Here is a 20,359-nt window from a genome sequence, read left to right as displayed (position 1 = left end):
AGTGCCCATATCATTCAATTCAAGAAAAAGCCAACAAAGCTCAAGAAAATGTTAGTCTCACCTAAAAGTAATTTAAAAATTATATTAATCAATATCAAGATATTTAACCTGAGAAAGGTGGGTGTTAGGAAATTTTGTATTATTTGATTCAAAATATTAAAACTCTTACAGTTTTATAGCAGAAAATGAATTTGCCTAAAAAGATGTTTTTAGATGTTGACAATGAAGCAGGGGCCCAGTTTCAGTCAAGCCCAGGTAAATGAATGTTGCTTACCAGTTACTACGGTTTGGAAAAACCGGGAATTGTTTACAAACATTTCCTCACATGTTGCATTCCACCTTACCTCTATAAATGTCAGGATAACTCAGGAAAATCAGGAAACTGTCAAGCACTAGGAAACTCTGCGATAATCATCTTAGCTCGGGGTGTTTGAGCTATGGGCCACAGAGCCCCGAGCTCTGCCCTCAGCAACCAGTGGAAACAGAAAGGTAGGATAGGGTCCAAGGGCTGTATTCCGAGACACCCACTCTTACTGCATCTTAGATTCAGTCCTTGACTTCGTACTACAATCGGAATTCATGAAGACCAAAGCTATAGTCCACGTGTACTCAATCAAGGTTACATGGAATAAAACTACCAAGAAGAGTACTGACCTGTGTTAGTCGGCTTTCTGTCACTGTGACAAAATAACCAAGAAAATCAACTTAAAGAGCAAAGGTTTATTTTGGCTCATGGCTTTAGACATTTCAGTCTGTAGCCTGCTGGCTCCATTACTTTGGGCCTTAGACACCGCAGAACATCTACATCAGGAGCATGTGGAGGAGGAGACTGCTCACTTCATGGCAAGCAGAGTCAGACAGAGACACAGAGCCAGCCAGAGAAGAAAGGCCTGGGGACACTATGTAGGCCCCAGGGGCATGTCCCAAGAACCTATTCCCTTTAACAGGTCATGCCTCTTAAGTTTCCATCACCTACCATTAGCCCCTCAAATTATGAAGCCAGCAATGGTGACACTCTGGTGAAGTCAGAGCCTTGTGGCCCAGCCACTTCCCCAAGTCCCATCTCTGAACACTGCAGACCAAGCCTTCAACACAGGAGCCTCTGGGGGCCACTCAGATCCAAACCATAGCACCTTCCATCTCCAGCTTCTCGAGGAGTCCATTCCCTCATTATGCTACAATCTTCTGTGCTCTACCACTCAGGAGAAAGAAAAGTCTTTATGTCTTTTCTCAACATTTTATTAGCTCTTTCCTGCTAATAGTCTAACATGTTATTTAGGAAGAAGTTAGTTTCGACTGCCCTGGAATTTTCCACAGAAGGTGAAACACATTGTCTATGCTGAAACTCTTTCTATCACCCATCATTTCATTTCATCCTTTTTAAAAAATTTACTGCCTGCCCTGTACCCTCTTTTGTGCTTGATACCTCAACAAAGGCAAAGATAAATCAACTAGAATCTGGGCCCAACCCTGTCCAGAGGAGCTGAGCTGCCCAGTCACAAAGCAGCATGGTATCTCAGACATACAAGACAGAAAGGGAAGAGATCGTTACAAAGCTCTCAGAGTCACTTCTGGAACAGGCCCAGTGGAAAGAGCTAAGCCAAGCAGGCTGGAACTACAGTGGTCGTTATTCTGCGCTTTCTCTGCCTCCATCAGCCAGTCAGCCAGTCGCCTGGGTGCCTGCTCACCTTCCTACACTCCAGTGACTGTCCTGACTCTCAGACAGGAAAGCCAGTGCTGCGGGCAGTGGGACTGGATGCTGCACAGCATGCAACAGTTCGGGAGTTCTTTCCCTCCTTTTCTCTCTTTTAACCTTGTATTTTGTTTACTCTGCTTCTGTTTTAATGCTGAGTGGTAGCTGTACTGCCTGCCTTTGCATCTGCGCCCAGGGCATGACATCATTTAGTGAATATTCACTAATTGCCCAAGTGCAGGGCACTGTCCTGACATAACAGTAAAGACCGTCGTGGGTTCTGTCTCACAGTGCTATACTAATGCAAGGCTTGTGCACAGCTAAGACAGAGCTGAAAGTAATAAGAAGAGTTAGTGTGATGGATGTTCAGGACGGAGAATTTCTGGCTAGATGTTAAAAGAGACAAGCAAGACTTTAGAAGAGGTAGCATTTGAATGTGAAATTTCACTGGGCATCATGCAGCCCCTTATGGCTTTGAAGTTGGGAAGTAAATGATCAGTTTCTGTGACTGCGGTGAGGAGGTTGCCTGGACAAGTCAACTCCTACAGACAGAAAGGTGCAAGGAGAACACACTTGGAGGACGCTGCTGGAACCAAAGTGACCGGAAGAACCGAGTGCCTGAAGGAAGCACAGGAAAGAGAAGGAGCAAAGATGCCAAAGCACAGAGGGAAAGGGAGGCGTGGCCAAGCCCCAGGAATGTGGATCAGGGAAAAGAACACTTACAGGGCAGATGATGAGCTGTCTCCACGCTCATCCGGAAAAGCTGAGGCCACAAGCAGCTGTCAGGAAGGCAGGAGTGAGCGTCACTGAGAGCATCTTCTATGGTTCATTTCCACGATAAAAAGAGCCTCATAAATTAAGTGCCCTTGGAGTTAGTTACATTAGGATTTTTCTCATAGAGATTTATGCAATGTGTGAATCCCACAGTGAAGTGGTATGACCCCGATTAGGGTTTGATTTTTTTAAAGATCCAAAGTGGCGTCTTAGATCATTTCCACACAAGACTCAGTCTCTAAGTCATGTGGAAATTGAGGTGATGGCCTCGTTTTAGCCCTTTATGCCATAGTTCCAATGCTTGGATGCTTTTCTACTTGAAAATTTTGTATTTGAATATTCTAATTGCTGTGATTCTTAAAGGTAATTCATTATCTAAAAACTTGGAAAACAGAAAAAATATATTTAAAAAGCAAGAAAAAAATACTCATAGGTGTTAGGTGTTTCCCTACTGGTGTTAGGTGCTAGATGTTTTTCTAACTACATGTATGACAGAGTACATGTATGTGACCTGTATAGTTACATGATTATGTAGATTATATATAAACATACAAATTTTCTTAATAGTGTGAGTTATATTATACATTCTTTTTGTATTTAATATTTCCTATTGCCATTACATCTGAAAAATTTCCATTTCATTGATAATGGTTCAAACATTTTATGCATATGTGCTTCAAAATATTTCATTATATGAGCCTCCCGTAATAGTGAAGTGCTCTCCTGTCACAGGAAAACTCAGTGAGGTGTGAACTGTGAGAAGAGGCGGGAGTATGTGTCTCTTACTACTCCAGGGTGATCATTTTCTCATCTTCACTTTCTTTTCTCACCACCAAATCCTCCAATGGTAGCAGTTTTCGGTGGAGTCACATCAGTGCCAACTATGAAATGCACGTAAGCGGTTAGGATACTTAAGGCAATGGAGATGAGTAGTTTCACCTCCAAACCAACTGTTTCTTGTACCTTCTCTTTATGACCACTTCTGAAAATCACTTTTCCTCCTTCTCCGCTTCCCACATACTCAGATGCATGTCTGAATGCATGCATGCATACACGCACACTGTAAGTAAGACCTGCATATGGGGAAATTTATTTAAGTCCCTAAATTGTACCCTTTTTTTGTCCTTCTCCATGATGTGCACTTCATCTAAGAAAAAAACAGTGTCTTAAAGGTAAGCAAAAGGGAATTAAGCTTGGGCAAAGCCGTCCCCCTTCTGTGCTGGTGTAGTGAGAGGCTGGGCTATGGCATGAGCCCAGGGGGAAGCCGAGCCCATGCACACGAATATGCATTGCAGGACTGGACAGAGCACCATTGTTCTGATATCTCTCTGTTTTCACAGGTGCCATAGTCAGTTTATGAGTCTTCACCATGACCCGTGCCACAGAAAGACAAATACAGCTATAGTTTTTGCTGAATCCATGTTTAAAGCTCCCTTTTCAAACAAAAACATTATTTCTAAATCAGTCCAAAGCAAAGCCCAACATCTTGAATTCTGTGCACTCCCCTATTTATTCCCTTTCTTTGGTTCAGCTGGTCTCCTTCAATGTTACTGACTCCATCTTAAATATCATCAGCTGATAAATCACCTGACGGAGATCTGCAAAAGTTGTTTTCAATATTGAAGATGACAAATTATAGCCATAAATATTTTCAGAATAGAAGGCAATGGATTCAGTTCTGCATTTAGAAATTGATATAGGCATGAATAAAGATGCTAAGGGCAGGTAAAATACAACTTCAAAGTCAATCTGATTTATTCCTTAATTGACTGGTATTGGATAACAGTATAGGTCCAAGTTATTAGAAGAAATTTAGGAAGCTGGCATTCTTTCAAATACAGTCCTTTTACAAAGCAAATTCCCTTAATTACTAGATGTAATCATTGTTACAAGGAGATCATAAGATTCTAACAAAAGGCAGAATCAGGCTTTCATCCAATTTCTTGTCTGTCAGAAGGCAGAAGTGAATAAAACATTTAACTCCAAAAACAGGGGCACACGTTTAATAAAATATTCATTCAATTTTTGTGTTAAAGATCTATGGGATTTTGAGAATACCCAAAGGTAGTATTCAGTTTTATGAACATTGTTAAATAAAAATAACATTCACACACACATGCACACAGAGATATGCACGTGCGCACACACAATTGGAAATTTTCTTGTAAGTGTAAGATATTTAGTCCTACAAATAAATACAAAAAAGTTAGTTATGTAAAATAAACTTTAGTACTCCAATCCTTTTCCTTTCTGGGAATAAATATCTGTCTTCCCAATTTTGTTCTCTATTTTGCTTCAAACATTTAGTTTCTCTTAAGTATTTCTGTACATTTCAGTAATTTCTTCAGAATCTGTGGAGGCCTCTTTCTCCTTCCCTCTTTCCACCTTGTCTTTCATGATCTCCAGTCAGTGTCAGTTTTTGTCTTTCTAATCCACAATATGCCCACCCCATCCTTTGCTTAGGCTTGCTAACCATATAGAAAGAGCATATTATATCATCCTCTGCCAGAATATAAGGTCAAACTGAAAGCCTTTATTAAAATGTAGGTATAAACATTTATGCTGAATATATGGACATTATTACATGGATTTATAAATAAGTACCCATCCATTAAACCCAAGGATACAGATAGAATACATAAGTCCCTTCGGTATTCAAAAGAAGGGCTCCCTAGCATTTATCAGTTGCAAAATAAGACTCTTCTGTGTGTGCACAAGTCCTCCACATGTCATGGACCAGGCCTCTGCAAGGACCCAGGCTTGCCAGCGGGAGCCTTCCATTGTCAGTGGAAAGGTTAACTGGAATCCTAAAGACCTCCAGGAACTTCTACACAATCTGTGACATCATTTCTTGCACATTCTTTAGTCACGCAGCATCTAATGCCATTTTTCATTGCTCCTTTAGCCTCTGCTTCATCCTCAACCTCACAGGTTTCCCAGAGCACTAGATAATTCTAACAACAGATGCATCACAACCACCACCACATAACAATTAACAACATATAGCATGTTACAGGGCAAAAAAAACCTTTTATGTTTATGAAAAGTTTCTATAACTTTATTCTTGTAGAGAATCTACTTTTGCTGATAGTTGCCTACTATATTTGGTAGTTCCTCTCTGCTTTTATTAAACAGACAAGTGGCTACTTTCCAGGTATTAGTAAAAATCATCAGATCTGCCAAGAGACGAAACCTGTTTGCTAATGCACGTTGCATAGTACTGTCAATTCTGAGGTACAGATTTGTGCTCAAATAGCTTTTGCTTTCATCAGGAGTGAGACAGAAACTGTAACTGCTTGGTGAGCATCTGGAAGTAACATTAACAATGATGACAATGATGGTGACCTCATATGACGGATAATTTGGGGGATTACAGAACATTTATAAGCTTATTGTGTCATCATTAATGATAAGGTGCCAAGGTTTCCTGCCACCACCCTTTCCGATGGTATTTCCTGCTTGGATCAGAGGATTAATTACAGAGAACGTGCCCCATCTTAGAGCATATACAAGCATAAAGATTTTGAACTGTTTGTTGTTTTTCAGAGATGATATATTAATGTTGTTTTGCAATTGTATAACAATTTTGTATGATGTAATCATTTAGTGTTTATTTTATTGTGTGTACCTTCTACTCAGAGGGTTGGCATTATTGTTCCTAACAGTGACGGATACAAGCAGATCATGCCTTATGACCTCTACCATCCCCTTCCTCGGTACGTAACTCAATCATCCTGATGTTAGAATTAGCAAACCAGTCTTCTGATGCTTTTATATATATATAAATATATATATATATAGACATAGACATATGTAGAGAAAGATTTTGTGTTTTTCTATAAAAATAAGATGGTAGATGGTAGATTTGCAATCCATCCCGAGCTCTGCTTTTGAATACTACTGACCTGCTCAGACTGCAAGCTTGTCACTCAAGATAGGATCATATTGCATTGAGGTGGACATGGTAATCACACTGATTAGACACAGTGTACAGGTTTGTGTTATGTCTTTCTCTCATTCTCTTTGCCCTTTTCTATGTTTCTTCTGCAATAGGATCCTAGTCATTAAACCACTGTTGCTAACTATTAAACAAACACCACCTAAAGCATTATCACAACATCATAAATGTGAAGTTCCAGATGTGGTATTATTCTGCATAGGGGCTTTTTATGTGTCCTCTTTTTGATTTGAAGAAATTATAATTAAATGCAATTTTTTGTATCTTTATTGTTCAGAAATTTAATGTGATGTGTTGTTTTTAAAATACAATATTTTTTAAACTAGAAAAAAGTGAAATTTTAAAATTTCATAAGAATTTTTATCTTTATAATGTATTCATAAGAAAACTGGATGTGCTGAAGGAAATACTAACCACTGCCACTTGCTACTGACCATATTTGAAACAGTTCCACTGAAAGCAGAAATTAGAATTGGGTTTAAATTCATCTTTGTTCTATTTCCTTCATTTTTTTGGTCTTTGGGGGATCAGCTGCTATTTGGAACCAAAAGTTTAAATTAGACTTTAAGTAGCTGGAAAAAATCTACAGCAGTTTGCTCAATCTGAACGTAACTAAGCCTGGAAAATAATTGTATTCAAAACTGCAAAATAAAGCAGTTTCAAAAGTTTAATCCCCAAGCCTGTAATAAAGTAGTACCCAGATGGGGTCCCTGAGGTCCTTTAGTCCAGCACCCCGGTGACATTTTGGTTTCCTATTCCTTTCTCAACAGTCAACACCCACATATTGCATAGGTGTGCAAACTGTGTGTTATTCAACTATTAACTCACGTATATTCAATTCCTGTGTGTTCACTCATGGATGTGCATATTCTTAAGATTTATCTGCAGCACATGCACCAGTGCAAGCTGTCATCCCGTGTCTGTCTAGATACGACAGGAGTCTCACTTTTCACCTGTCACTCTAGTAGTGACACGCAGAAAGAGAGATTCGATTTACACTAGATGCAGTTGTTGCTAAGTTCCTTTACTAAATGGCAATCTCATCAGCTCCCTGTCCCTTTCTTACAACTATATTGATAAAGACAATGAATGGCTTTTGAATGCTCCTGATGATGTATATTCTGCGGATTTGACCCAGAACTCTTTCGGTCCTTGATAATTTAATGAAAGTAACAAATATCAATTTAACGGAACCAAAATTTCCTTTTATTGCAATTTTTGTATCTGTAAAATAAGTATTCGTAGGGCATAAGTATTTATGTGAAGGTTATACATTTCAAAATAAAAACTGGGCCGGGGATGTAACTCAGTGGTTCCATTGCCTGCCTCGCAAGCACAAGGACCCGAGTTCGATCCCCAGTACCAAACAAACAAACAAACAAACAAAAAAACCAAAAAAAATTAAAATAAAAACTAAGTTCAATGTCAAGAAAGCAACGTCAAGTTTGTTTTACCTGTAATGGCAGCTCCTAGATTTATCTCATAGCCTCCATGATTTCTCTTGTTTATATTTTTCTGGCATAACTAGTGCCTGCCTGTCTTAAGCTGGACATGATCTTTTATAGAATGGAATTTCCGTAAAATGCCCAAAGCCCCATGGTCTATTGAAATAATCCTCCTTAATGTTTGTGCCACATCCTACGTATACCCTTGGCATGTCCCTGAATCACAATAGGAAAGGACAATTATCAAATAAACTAACTATATTTCTTACTTTTGCTTTTATTACTGAATATAGAAATTCTGCTTTACTGACAAAGCCCTACGACATAGTTGTGATTTCTACAAATGTATTTTCATTTCATAAAAATGACTAAGAATTAAGAAAGATTCTCAAGTGGAAACCACCCAATAGTCAAGGAAGAAAGCTTTATTTATTTAAAATATTTAAATAGAAATAAGATCACAAGTATACATATAACACACAATTACTGAATTTTTAGATTGTTCTTTACTGTTCTCAATCTTTGACTTAACACATATCTGAAGTAAGAATACAGGCTGATGAATTGTTGATTAATAATTAATATACTACCTCTCTACACCCTTTCTGATTTTGATAATTTCTTAAACTAAACACATTGTGTGTTTAAACCAGTGAAAGCAAAGGAGTTAAAATATATGGTTCACAAATTCATTTAATGTTCTCTCAGGGTAAGAGTCCAGATCCCAGAACAAGATTCTTGGATAAATCTTCTTTTATTCCAAGTACTTACCCTGGTCACTGTTTTAAGATCTCCTAACTGATCCCATATCTCAGCTTTTGTTATAAAATAACCAAACATGTTCTGCTTTAAAATCTCATGTAACCCTTTTGCTATATGAGGATGCACATCATAATATTTCACATGCAAAATTGTAGCTGTATGCTGGAAATATACTATAAATTCTTAGAATAATATTACCCTCATTTTTTTTGCAATTGCTGACATTGAAAATAATACTTATTTCTGTTTGTGAAATTGCACTATGGTCAGGTTCAAGTGTTGAGACAGAAATTAATCATTCTCCCTTTAGGAGGGTCAAGTTCAGGGATTTTAGAGTGTCAATTATAAAATGTGTTCTCTATAGCATCTTAATATTCTAAGAGATTAAATGTGCATTAAAAAACATATTTCTGCACAAGCGCAAGGACCCGAGTTCGATTCCAGGTACCAAAAAAAAAAAAACATATTTCTACTTCATCATCAAATCAAATCCGGTGTGGATAGTAGTTCTGTGTTCAGGCTGGCTTCAATGTAACAGGCCTGTTATTTACTCCACAAGGGAGCCCTCCCAAGATTCACATGGAGACCAGTGAGAACTGGCCTGGCCCTTTTGGAAGAGAAACTTCCTGCAGAGCAACTTCATTCTCTTGAAACATCAAAAAATCTCCCAAGGACTAAACAGAGAGCCTCAATTTCCCTGAAATGACATTTTCTTATGTGTCTCCCGGGGAAAAACACTTAGGAAAGTATTATACTTGGCAGTATATCTTGGCTGTTGGCAGTGCAGATAAGAGTTGTTGCCTACACTTACACGGTGCAGAGAAAATGTAGAGGAAACCCTCTTAGCTGGAAACACACATTACTCTGACTCATGCAGAAGAGAAATCAAGTCCACAACATTCATGAAATCCTACCTACAGAACAATTAGAGTCTTCATGGGTGCCTGTGCAATAGTTTTGAATTTAACTATTCAAGTAGATCAACTTGGTGAAATTTCCTTTCTCTTTCATTTAAATTATCTCTCATAATTCTAAAAGAAATCTTAGAGTTCCTTGGTCACCCTCATAGACAAGCTGAATGCATTAAGAATGACAAACTCAGCTCATTCAGTCCCAATGCTTGTTTTTAGAAGTGTCACATTCTCTAAATCTACAGGAGAGAAAAGAATTAGACAAAGATAGCTCTCTGTATTTGATCCCAAATGTGTCCAAACTATATAGAGCTCTGAAATATCAATGGAATTGTCTTAAATGTTGTTAGCAATATTGTTATTGTCTCTAGATTCAGATGCTATAAGCCTTTCAACCAAAACAAACCTCTTCACAATTCAGAAACACTTTACTGGAGGAAATCTAAACTACCACTGTCCCTCGGTAGTAAGAGAATAAGTAAATAATGCCGTTATTAACACTTCTGCTCCAGCGCAGTCTAAAGATCAGGATTGTGCTGAGCCTATGAAGTCTCCAAGCCGACAATTGCAGGAGCAAGGAAGAAAGAGTTTTTGTTTACACCGATCTTTTATGAGCTTCTCCTGTGAAAAATACCCTGCAGTAAAGTAATAAAGTATTAAGTTGGAAATAAAAGTATCTGCCCAGGTGCAAGCTGTTAGTGTTAACTGATTACCCAGTTTGAGTCTTGACAAAGATACTTAATGGGACTTAGTGAAAAGTAAATAAATGAATACATTTTGATACCCCTATATGTACATCATGAAACCATGGGGAGAAGGACTGAGACTGAACTGCCCCCTCCTGTGTGGATTACAGACAGCACAGACACCCTCGCGGACAGCTTCCCAAACTGTACCGTCTTCCATTCGTGTAGAGCTTCACAGGAGCTGGAGTACTGTTGCCAACACGGCATCCTCTTGCTTACTATCGGAGCGCAGTTGGTCAGCATCTTCTGGTTCTCTGAACTGTATCCTCTGAGGACCCAATGACCCCAGCAGGCCCAGGGAGTGGGGTTGGTTGGCAGGTCGTGAGGAGGTCTGGCCGTGTGCGTGTCTACCCTGATGACTCCCCTTGCTTCTGTAGGTGGGAGGCCACCCCATGGACCGCGTGCTCCTCCTCGTGTGGGGGGGGCATCCAGAGCCGGGCAGTTTCCTGTGAGGAGGAGGACATCCAGGGACGGGTCACCTCAGTGGAAGAGTGGAAATGCATGTACACCCCTAAGATGCCCGTCGTGCAGCCCTGCAACATTTTTGACTGCCCTAAATGGCTGGCACAGGAGTGGTCTCCGGTAACTGTGCCCTCTTTCTCTGTTCCTTAGGGGAGTAAGTCCACTCCTCCCTCTCCTCTCGCACCCTGGCCCACAGGTACCCTGTGCAGCTCCGCCCTTCTCTCTTGACTTATCTAGAAGCCTCCCACTTAGCTCCTTGAGTAGGAAGGTCCCAGTCCAGCACGACTGAAGTAAATGACTTTTTTAAATGCCTTTCTTGGTTTTCCTTCAAAGGACTCTCTACTGCACCCCTTTATTGGGTAGGCAACTGCCTTTCTAGAATAGTTGAGGCTGAATGATTCAGCCATAATGTGTGAAAGCTGCTTTGATGACAGAACTCAGTAGACCACAGTTTAATTTCATTTTTTATTATCTTCTGTCTATATCCAAAGAGGGTCGGAGTGAATTAACATTAAAACTATGTATATCAGTCATTGAGGGTAAAGGGATAAAAATGAAAACCATAAAATAATTAATATGAGGGTGAAGAAGAATAATTAAAGCAAAAAATAATGGATATTAGGAAACCTGCTGTAACTAAGCCTAAAATGCTATTCTAGGTTTCTTGGCTGCTAATGCAAAGAGGGAAATGGCAAATAAGGTATAAATATGTAGAAGTAAATCATTGTCCTCTTATCTACAAAAATGGCAAGGGACTCCTCACTGAGCCTTGTAGCTGGCTGTGTAGGTGCAGGTGAGAATTGTGATGTTTTCCTTTACATACTGGAGGTATAGAACCATTATAGGTATTGTGTATATCTGGCTATTGAATCAGTTTCTGTTAATGTTTTTTTTTTTCAATTTCAATATAATCAGTTGGATTGGCCATGCTGCAATACAAACTAGCTCTGATGGCAATATAAAATCTGTTAATACCCATGTGGGAGCTAGCATTTCCTCATAGTTTTGGACATTGCAATCATTAGCAAAGTAACTCAATAAAAACGCAGTGTTGGTGATTAAATTTGAGCACACTCTAGTTTATTTTTTCCTTTTTTTTTGGTCCTTGATTTGAGACTTTGCACAGTGGGTCCTCCAGGATTGGTGACAGATTAATCCAAGCCTAAGAAATTGAAAGTGATTTAATTTTCAGCTAGCTTCACCTCAAATACCCAAAGGGAAAAAAGATGCCATGACTGGTAAGAAGTGGTACAAATCCACCAGGAGTCCGCGTATGAAAAGGAGCCCTTGTATAAAGTCTTAGGAGGGAAGTGAAGGAAAGAAGGCCTCGCCTGTGAGTCTCCTTTCACCATCTCTTTCCAGTGCACGGTGACATGTGGCCAGGGCCTCAGGTACCGTGTGGTCCTCTGCATGGACCACCGAGGAATGCACACAGGAGGCTGCAGCCCAAAAACGAAGCCCCACATAAAAGAGGAATGCATCATACCTACTCCATGCTACAAACCCAAAGGTAACTTGGCAGGCGCTCTTTACCAGTCTGCCCATTGTTGTGTGTATGAGGCACCTGTTTTAAACTCCTTGGAATTTTTTATTTATCCCCAGTATTCTTAATAGTGATTCTGTGTAACTTAGACTCTACTAAATGGACTTAATTCTCTTTTTAAATATTTCAAATGGTTTTGATTGTAAATTTTTATTAAGTGCTCCATAGAGAAATCACTGTGGACAGTTACCTCCCAAGTCATAAAGTGATTTGAAGACTATTGCTGAAAAATGCCCTGTATGTCTTCTTAAAGAGAGATGAGATTGTATAGAAATGTTTGTGTAATTTACTATCCACATATCTTGCTGTTGAAAGCAAGGGAATCTAACTGTGTCAGCCTGAAACACATTGGGAAGTCTCATACTTCAAGAAACAGAAAACTATGCTTTTTATACTGAAAATTAAAACATAAATATGAGACTGAATTCTAAAAGCATAATTTGAAATGAAAATGTGAAGTATATAACAATTTAGTATATACTGGAAACAACTTATAAAAAGAAATTTTAGAAAAGTTCTACTTAATGAGCAAGATTAGCTCAGATTAGCATGAATACTAGTCTCACTTCTGTGCTATTATTGCTACTAGTCTACCAGTGAACTAGGACAATCCAAAGTTATGAACAATTAAAATGAAATAAACTCTTTATTATAAGCCTCTTCCACTTTCTAATATTAAGAATGGTTCATATTTCTTTCTCATTTCTTTAAGCCATTAAATTTCTATGAATATGAGCCATAATCTAGCTCTTTATTATACCTCTGGTGTGAATGAATGGTATCATTAGATCTAAATCAATAACTTAAAAGGAAACCAAAATCTGAAAACATATCAGAAATCCTGATTACTTTTAATAAATCTCTCTAAGCCTTAGTTTTCTCATCTGTAAAATGGAGCGGGGGGATAGTATCTATCCCAGGATCATGTGAAGATTAGAGGAGATATAATGTAATCAGGTACTTAACCTGGTAACTGAATATAGTAAGTTCTCTCCAAATGTTACCTTAACTCTTAACTATCATCAGTGTCCTCAAGTATCAGAAGAGGTGGCCATCAGTACACCTGACAAGATTCAGTTCAATAGTAAAGTGCTACAGTCATGTGGTATGGGTGCCAAACTGAACTGTGTGTCGCTGTGAGATCGAGTGCTTGCTTTCTTATGCTATCAGGGATGGCCTCACTGACTGAGCCTTTTCCTTGGGATAGACACAGGAGTTGTAAAATGAGCTATGTGCACCCGCCATGTTGCTTTCTTTCAAATGGTAGCAAATCTTTTGGCTTTGGAAATTTATACTTCTCACTCACTTTGTTTTCTGACTATAAACAATTAAGTGCACATAGAGGACAAATAGTGATGCTCTTAACTAAAAATGGTGGATTAGTTTTTAGATCTATCTTTACTGAGCCACTTCAGAGAAAGAAAAGCAATTTGTGGTTCACTATCAAAAATAAAATCTATATTTTCACAACTAAGTTGTAAGCCTGGCTCTCTAAGCATCATTGAAATACCATATAATTCTATGGTGTGTGCCTATATGGACATATTTCTTTCATCTTTGCAATTATATGTTATAAAATGGTGATAGAGCTTCATGGCTCATACTATAAAGGCAAATATGCCCATAAATGACCTTAATAAATATGGCAGAATGGGAATCTTGGCAGTTACTTCTGTAGGAACAGTTAGAACCTCCCTATTCCTTTTTCTCCCCATTTTTCCCCTACGAAGTAGTCAGGAAGCTTGTTCTGTGTTATTTGGCCAAATCTAGATAAATACGTAAAACAAGTCAAATTATAGGTTACAGGCCCTAAGTTGCCATAATATTCTAATTGTCAGTGAGCCTTGGGGTGGTATTGAATAAGTGAGATATATAAAGCAATGTTTTGTGAATCTCAGAGTGGCAGAGCTTGTTTTTAATTATATGGCATTGATCACACTTACCCAAAAGGCAAAAACAATTATGAAAGTATCAAAATACAATTTATCAAGGGGCCTGGGATTTAGCTCAGTGGTGCCACCACCTGCCTCCCAGATGCAAAGTCCTGAGTTGGATCTCCAGTGCCGCAAAAAAAAAAAAAAAGATTATATTTTGTGTTTATTTTAAGATGTGTGAAAGATGCTTCAATGATTCTTTACATGCATATTGTGCTGGTCCTCCTGGAGTTTTTGTAGTAAAAGGACTTTTCTTTGCTATTCGGTATCATAAAGAGGAAGCATGTATACAGAAACTAGTATTATTAAACGTTCTAAAAATCTAATTCCACTTTTCTTGATAAAACCATCATCCTCAGAGGAAGCAGCAATTCATCTTAAAACTTATTAATTGCAGTTATCAACATAATAACTTCTGGGTTTAGTACAATACTAAGATCTGTGAGCATAGCAGAAATTTCCCTAGAATCCTGGATTGGCACTAAACTCTTCTCTTTCATGTGCATGCCTCCCTCCTCAGAGAAACTCCCAGTGGAGGCCAAGCTGCCGTGGTTCAAGCAAGCCCAAGAGCTGGAAGAAGGAGTTGCTGTGTCCGAAGAGCCCTCGTAAGTTCTGAAAACACAGACAGTTCTTTCAGCAGCCTTACTGGCTCTGGCTTTCGTGGGTTCTGAATTAGGAGCAATCATCTTGCCAAAGGCAAGGTGAGCCTTTGTGGTTCCCCAGTTAGAGATGTGTCAGTTTCAAAGTGTTTGTTACAACTTTACTTACCTTCAAAGGCAACTTCAAATTTTCTCAGATTCATCCTGTTTGAATTGAAGTACTTTTCAGTTTTGCCTGAAGTAGGAAAAGGCGGGTGGAATGCTTGCTCTCTTCTCCAAAATCTGACCCTCCTTTTTCTCTTTGCAAGAAACCAAAGTGAGAAAGGCCAGCCTGCATCTGATGCTAGAAAATAGAGTCAGGGTGGTTGAAAGCCTGGGCAGCTTTCCATGCTCCTGTGTCCTAGCATTAGCATCTTCTAGCCATTCATAAAAGGCAAAGGGTAAGTGGGATCTATCTGAGCACAAAAGGAGCTTAGTAGCTTTTCCTCCCACCTTTCTTGGTGGAATTGGTGACCCAGGAAGACCCAGGTCTTTGCTTCATTTGCTCCTGGTCCCATACCTGCTCAATTTTATCACAGCCATGAAGTTTGTAAGACCATTAGGAGCAGATTTGTCAGCTGCTTCAGAATAGAAAACAAGGAAGACAGACAAACTCAGATTGATTGACCAATATATTTTGGTTCTCCTGGAAAACACTAATAAGTATATCTGCTGCATTATTTCTTTTCTTTTCTTTTGGTACTGGGGATCAAACTCGGGTCCTTGAGCTTGCACAGCAGTTGGCGAAACTACTGAGCTAAATCCCTGGCTGCTGCATTATTTCTACAGATAAAAAATTATAGTTTAGTGGGAAATTTCATTTATGACCAAAGCAATTTCTCAGGTTGAAATTTTTCTAGATGAATTAATTCACTAGATTGTGTTAGTCATGGGTACTTACAGCATGTTACCTACCCTCTAGGAGCTCATGGCACAGCATGTAGAATATGAAATGGTCTTCAAATGTGACCTATAGTTTAAATTTTACTAGAGATAAAAATGAACACTTTAATCTATAAATTTAAATATAACATAATTTTCTCAGATTCATTCTGAGTTCTGTCTGTCATGTGGTTTCCCATAACACAAATTTTCTTCTGAATCTTAATCAAAATAGCAAGAGATTCAACAAAATACCAAAATACAGACATATAAAATAACCAAAGGGGATTTGTAAATAAATTGTATTAAGTCACTTAATTTTACATAAAAATAGTGCATATATTAAGTAACACATTTTTATATAAAAGGATAACTAAGCAAAATATAAATCATTTCTGTACTATAAAATTACTACAGCAGTATTTTCTGCTTCTTTGACAAAAAGCAACTAACCATGGCAGAACATTCAAAGAAAGACAGTGGTTAAAAATCATAATGCAACCTTTAAGTGATTATAAGAAAGAAACATTCTCTTTCTCTCTTGCTGGTGCTATTTTGACAGGTCTTCTTATCCCTAAAGAGGAAATGTGCAGTTCATTTTAGAGGGGCACTAACTCCAAATCCACCAACATCCTACTTAAAATACAGAAAGATGCCATGTTGTTGGAGCTATTTATTCCTTATCTGTGTCCTTTGGTTAAATATGTTTAAAACCAAATATTGATTACTTTACTTAAACTATCTGCTCTCTTCTTGTACACTGTATCTTGTCATTCAGTCTAAACCACACTCCTATCTATAGAACACTGCATTCTGACTACTGTTAAAGAACAGAACATCCAAAATAAATAGACAAAGTTGAAAATGAGGAAAACATTTATATTCATAGTTTTATTCCTTTCCTGCTGGTAGATACTTCTGAGTTGAAAGCTTCTACAAAAGCATTCCGTAGGCTGTGGTCACTCATGTTATGTAATGTGTGTTTTCCACTAAAGATCTGATTAAGATGCTTTTTGTTTAACTTTAATCTTAATAAGAGCTCTCAAGTAGTTAAACACATAGTTTTAGCCATTGAAACTGTAGCCATGTATTAGACTATTAAATTTTACTCTTAGTGTAATGGAATTGCCATCTTGGCATGATTAATCTGAATTAAAGTAGATTGTAATTGGACTTCAGCATAACGGAAATGTATACAATTATGTTCAGAACAACAATTACTTTTATGCCAAAATGAAATAAATGGCAGCTGTAGAATGCAAGGTGTATGGTTTCTACATTTTAATACATTTTATGTGTTTGGTGCACTGAACCCTAGGAAAAGCCCTAAATGTCACATTTTAAAAACTGATTTTGAATTTTAAAAACATATTTGTGTATAGTCTTAATGCCTTCTTCTTAAAACCACATAGATCAGTTGCTAAATGTGAATAACAACCTATAATTACTCTCCAAAGTATAATGAAAATATGACATACTGTCAGCAAGCTTCTCCTTTCTCCCTGCCATAGAAACTCACATCGCTTAGATTAAATGATGATGTTTTGAAGCTATGGCTGTCACTTCTGGGCTACTGCAGTGAGGCGGGGGCTGTTGTCCAGAACTATTATCTCTTGCCTTGGCTCCAGCTAACACTGATGAGTTCTACAGCAAAGCAGCAAATATCATTTATTTTCCCAGATGGAAAGTGAAAATATTATCAACAGCCTGTCTCATTAAACAACACAAGAAAATCACTATACTTAAGTCTTTAGCATATGGAAATGCCCTTACTGAATGTTAGATATTTTTAGTAACCCTAAAATGTAAGAAAAAAAGATGTGTTAGCACTCTGTCCAAAAATATGTTGGAAAGCAACCTCTGTAAGTTATGTGTAGAAAAAAACTATGATAAAAGACTAAAGATGACCTGCCAAGAAGTAACTAAAACTTTGTAAAACAGAAAAATGTATTGAGATTGTGGTTCCACTAAACTAAACACAGTGTAGAATATATGAGTACAGATATCAGTCTGCTAGAAGCACTGAAATCCATATACAGATTGGACCACAGCGTGGTGATATAGATTCATATAATGGTGTGGCTTCAGTTCAAAAATACCTTCAGATATTAATTGTTTTGTTCCAAAAAACAAGATGGTTTCTGTATGATGTATTTGATCCTGTGGTACAAAGGTAGGAATATTGTGGTGAATGTGTTTTCTTGGTGTGCAAAAATAGTTTCCTAACCCATTTTGGGGAGTCGAACCCTCTGAAGCAATTTTTCACTGTTGGCTACGGTTTGCCTTGATTCAAACACAGGTTTTCATCTGGTTTTCCTGACCAAAAGTGGCAGGAATCTTTAAGCCAGTTATTTTTTATCTGTCCCATTGAACAAGATAATATGAGTAAGACCCAAACCCCAAACTGGGACTAAGCAGAGGAGGCACTTTAGTCAGTGAAGCTCATCAGTCAGACAGTCCTATAGATAAATGCACTACAGTGATCTTGCTTCACAGAGAGCCAGCTAAAGAATCAATACAAATCTTTGCCAACCAATTAATACCGGGGAACTTGTGGTTAGACTTCTGTGATTAAGATTCGGGTTCTGTTCCAAGTATGACTTTTTAAAATTTGCCTCAGACTGATGAAAGTGATGTTAAATTAGGATACATTATTTGAATGCAAGGTTAAGGCTACTTGGTTGTTGCCACTGAAAAATATTTTTCTTTTATTTGCTGCTGTGTCAAAACTACAATGTGGTATCACAGTTACCTTTGTTAGTCAGGGAGAATCTAAAATAAATGACTGACAGAGCTCCCCTCTCTTTCTTCTGCTTGTACCTACCTTCTGACTTGGTTGAAATTTGTGCACAAACATCACCACCATTCAGAGGCAAGTACATATTGTGGCCCTTTTGATGACTTAATTTCTTGAGGAAAAGTAGTACAGTGGGGATCACTGGGCCATTTAAAGAACTCTTACTGAACAGGAGGTTAATCAATAGGGCTTCTTCCAAACCCTTTTCTGATATGGGATAAGAAAGAAACTGCATTTCCTTAACTCCTTCAGGTCACTGACAGGCCGTGGAAGACCACTTGTCCCCTAGGAGGATGTTTTCTAAGACAGCCAGGCTTAAGAAAAAGAACTGGACTAAATGATTCAGTGTTCTTCCTCTCTCCTACCAGACGTCATCCCACTGTGTAAACCGAGGAATCCAGGGTAGAGAAAGGAGGGCTGACTGTGCACTCAGGAAAGCTAGCTCTTCCAGATGCACTGGGGTTGCTAGGAGCTCTTCAGGGGTTCAGAGTAATTCGGTGGTTGTGGGGTCTACTGGGGCCCTGTGAGCCCACACAGCCTCATGCCCAGCGTCTCTCATTGCATGGCTGGCATTCACCAGGTACAAAGCTTTAACGATGCCATCTTCCCAAAGGAGGATTGGGCAGCCCTTGTGCCTTAATCTTACATTTTTAAAAAGCTTCAGATCTGGTTCCTGTGGCATTTTGGTTGTTTGGGCACAAATTCCTCTTAGTGCAGTTTTCAGACACATTCGAGAAGAATCAGTCGAGTTTTTTAAAAGCATCATAATTGCACTATTTAGATCAAGATGCCTGGAAAAGCAAATTCTTCCAAGAAAAAGTTTCAACAATTAAAAAAAAATTCAAAAAGAAAAATTGATGATGAAGAAGTGGAGTTGTCAGAGAAAGAGGTTAGAAGAATAATAAAAAGAAGTAAAAATCATCCAAAGCACATGTCTTCTGAGGGACAAACAAATCATATTAATCTAAAGCAGATAAAGATAGCATCCAACAAGAGAAAAACCTAGCAACCTCTTTGAAAGAGTGTGAGGGACCATTTGCAAACTATGATGGAAGCAGTAATAATAGCAATTTTGAGTAATAATATTAAGGAAAAAGAACAAATTCAGTATCATCCCAACTGCCTGAAGAAAAGGTTGCTACAACTGTGGGAAACCCTGAAAGCCCCTCCCCAAAAGCTGAAATATTTAACTAATGTGACAAGTCGACTGAAAATGGAAAGAACCCAAGACAGAGATAATGAAGAAGGTCTGGCATTATCGCAGGAAGAAATAGATAAAATAGTACAGGCTGCAGAGTCAGTGACTGGGAATATTCAGTCTAAAAAACAAAAACAAAATTGAAATTCTGGCACATGAGATAGGGGAAGAGGAGGAAAAGGCAAAAGAGATGCTTTAGCTGGATCAATGTAACATACTTTCTCTCCCAGAGCTTTCTCAGCACAGTCTGAAAGCACCCACACTGCAGAAAGAAGTTTTGATATTAATTCAAAACCAGAATGTTCTTCTGAAAGACTTGGATGTTCTTCATAATTCATCCCAGACAAATAACATGTCAGTGTTCATCGAAGAAGGCTGTAAGAAACTAAATGCCTCTAAGAGAATTTTAAAATATTATTTCCTATTAATTTAATGTTTATAAATTTGTGAAACTGGTAACCTATGATGTTACAGAGGCTGAAGCTTCTGTAGGATTTATTATCCTCTAATATGCACTTTAAAATTGGCCTGCATAGGCCTATCATTAGCATCTAATGTAGTCCTGAAAACTGTTTCTAGCAGTTACAAAATCTAGAAAATCAATATTTATATTGCT

The 20,359-nt window shown here is 38.2% G+C and overlaps 1 protein-coding gene and 1 pseudogene across 6 annotated transcripts in view; both read left to right on the top strand.

Annotated features, from left to right (window-relative positions):
* The window catches only part of Adamtsl1 (ADAMTS like 1), a 1,037,009-nt gene that overhangs the window by 790,685 nt on the left and 225,965 nt on the right, over positions 1-20,359 (top strand). For 5 of the 6 annotated variants that reach the window (XM_087183423.1, XM_087183422.1, XM_087183425.1 and 2 more), the window contains 4 exons: positions 6,133-6,183; positions 10,667-10,871; positions 12,114-12,261; positions 14,749-14,833. In XM_087183423.1, coding sequence (XP_087039549.1) covers positions 6,133-6,183; positions 10,667-10,871; positions 12,114-12,261; positions 14,749-14,833 — 489 coding nt within the window. The remainder of the gene's footprint in view (positions 1-6,132; positions 6,184-10,666; positions 10,872-12,113; positions 12,262-14,748; positions 14,834-20,359) is intronic. The other variant, XM_087183424.1, reaches the window with a different exon arrangement.
* LOC147825898 (centromere protein Q pseudogene) overlaps positions 14,844-20,359 on the top strand; it is a 29,861-nt pseudogene continuing 24,345 nt past the window's right edge.

Source organism: Heterocephalus glaber, unplaced genomic scaffold, assembly GCF_053883595.1.
Source record: "Heterocephalus glaber isolate CG9 unplaced genomic scaffold, H.glaber_assembly_v1.0 deba00001481, whole genome shotgun sequence".
Lineage (NCBI taxonomy): Eukaryota > Metazoa > Chordata > Mammalia > Rodentia > Bathyergidae > Heterocephalus > Heterocephalus glaber.
The sequence above is the reverse complement of the archived record's forward strand: the minus strand, read 5'-3'. Positions and strand labels throughout refer to the sequence as shown.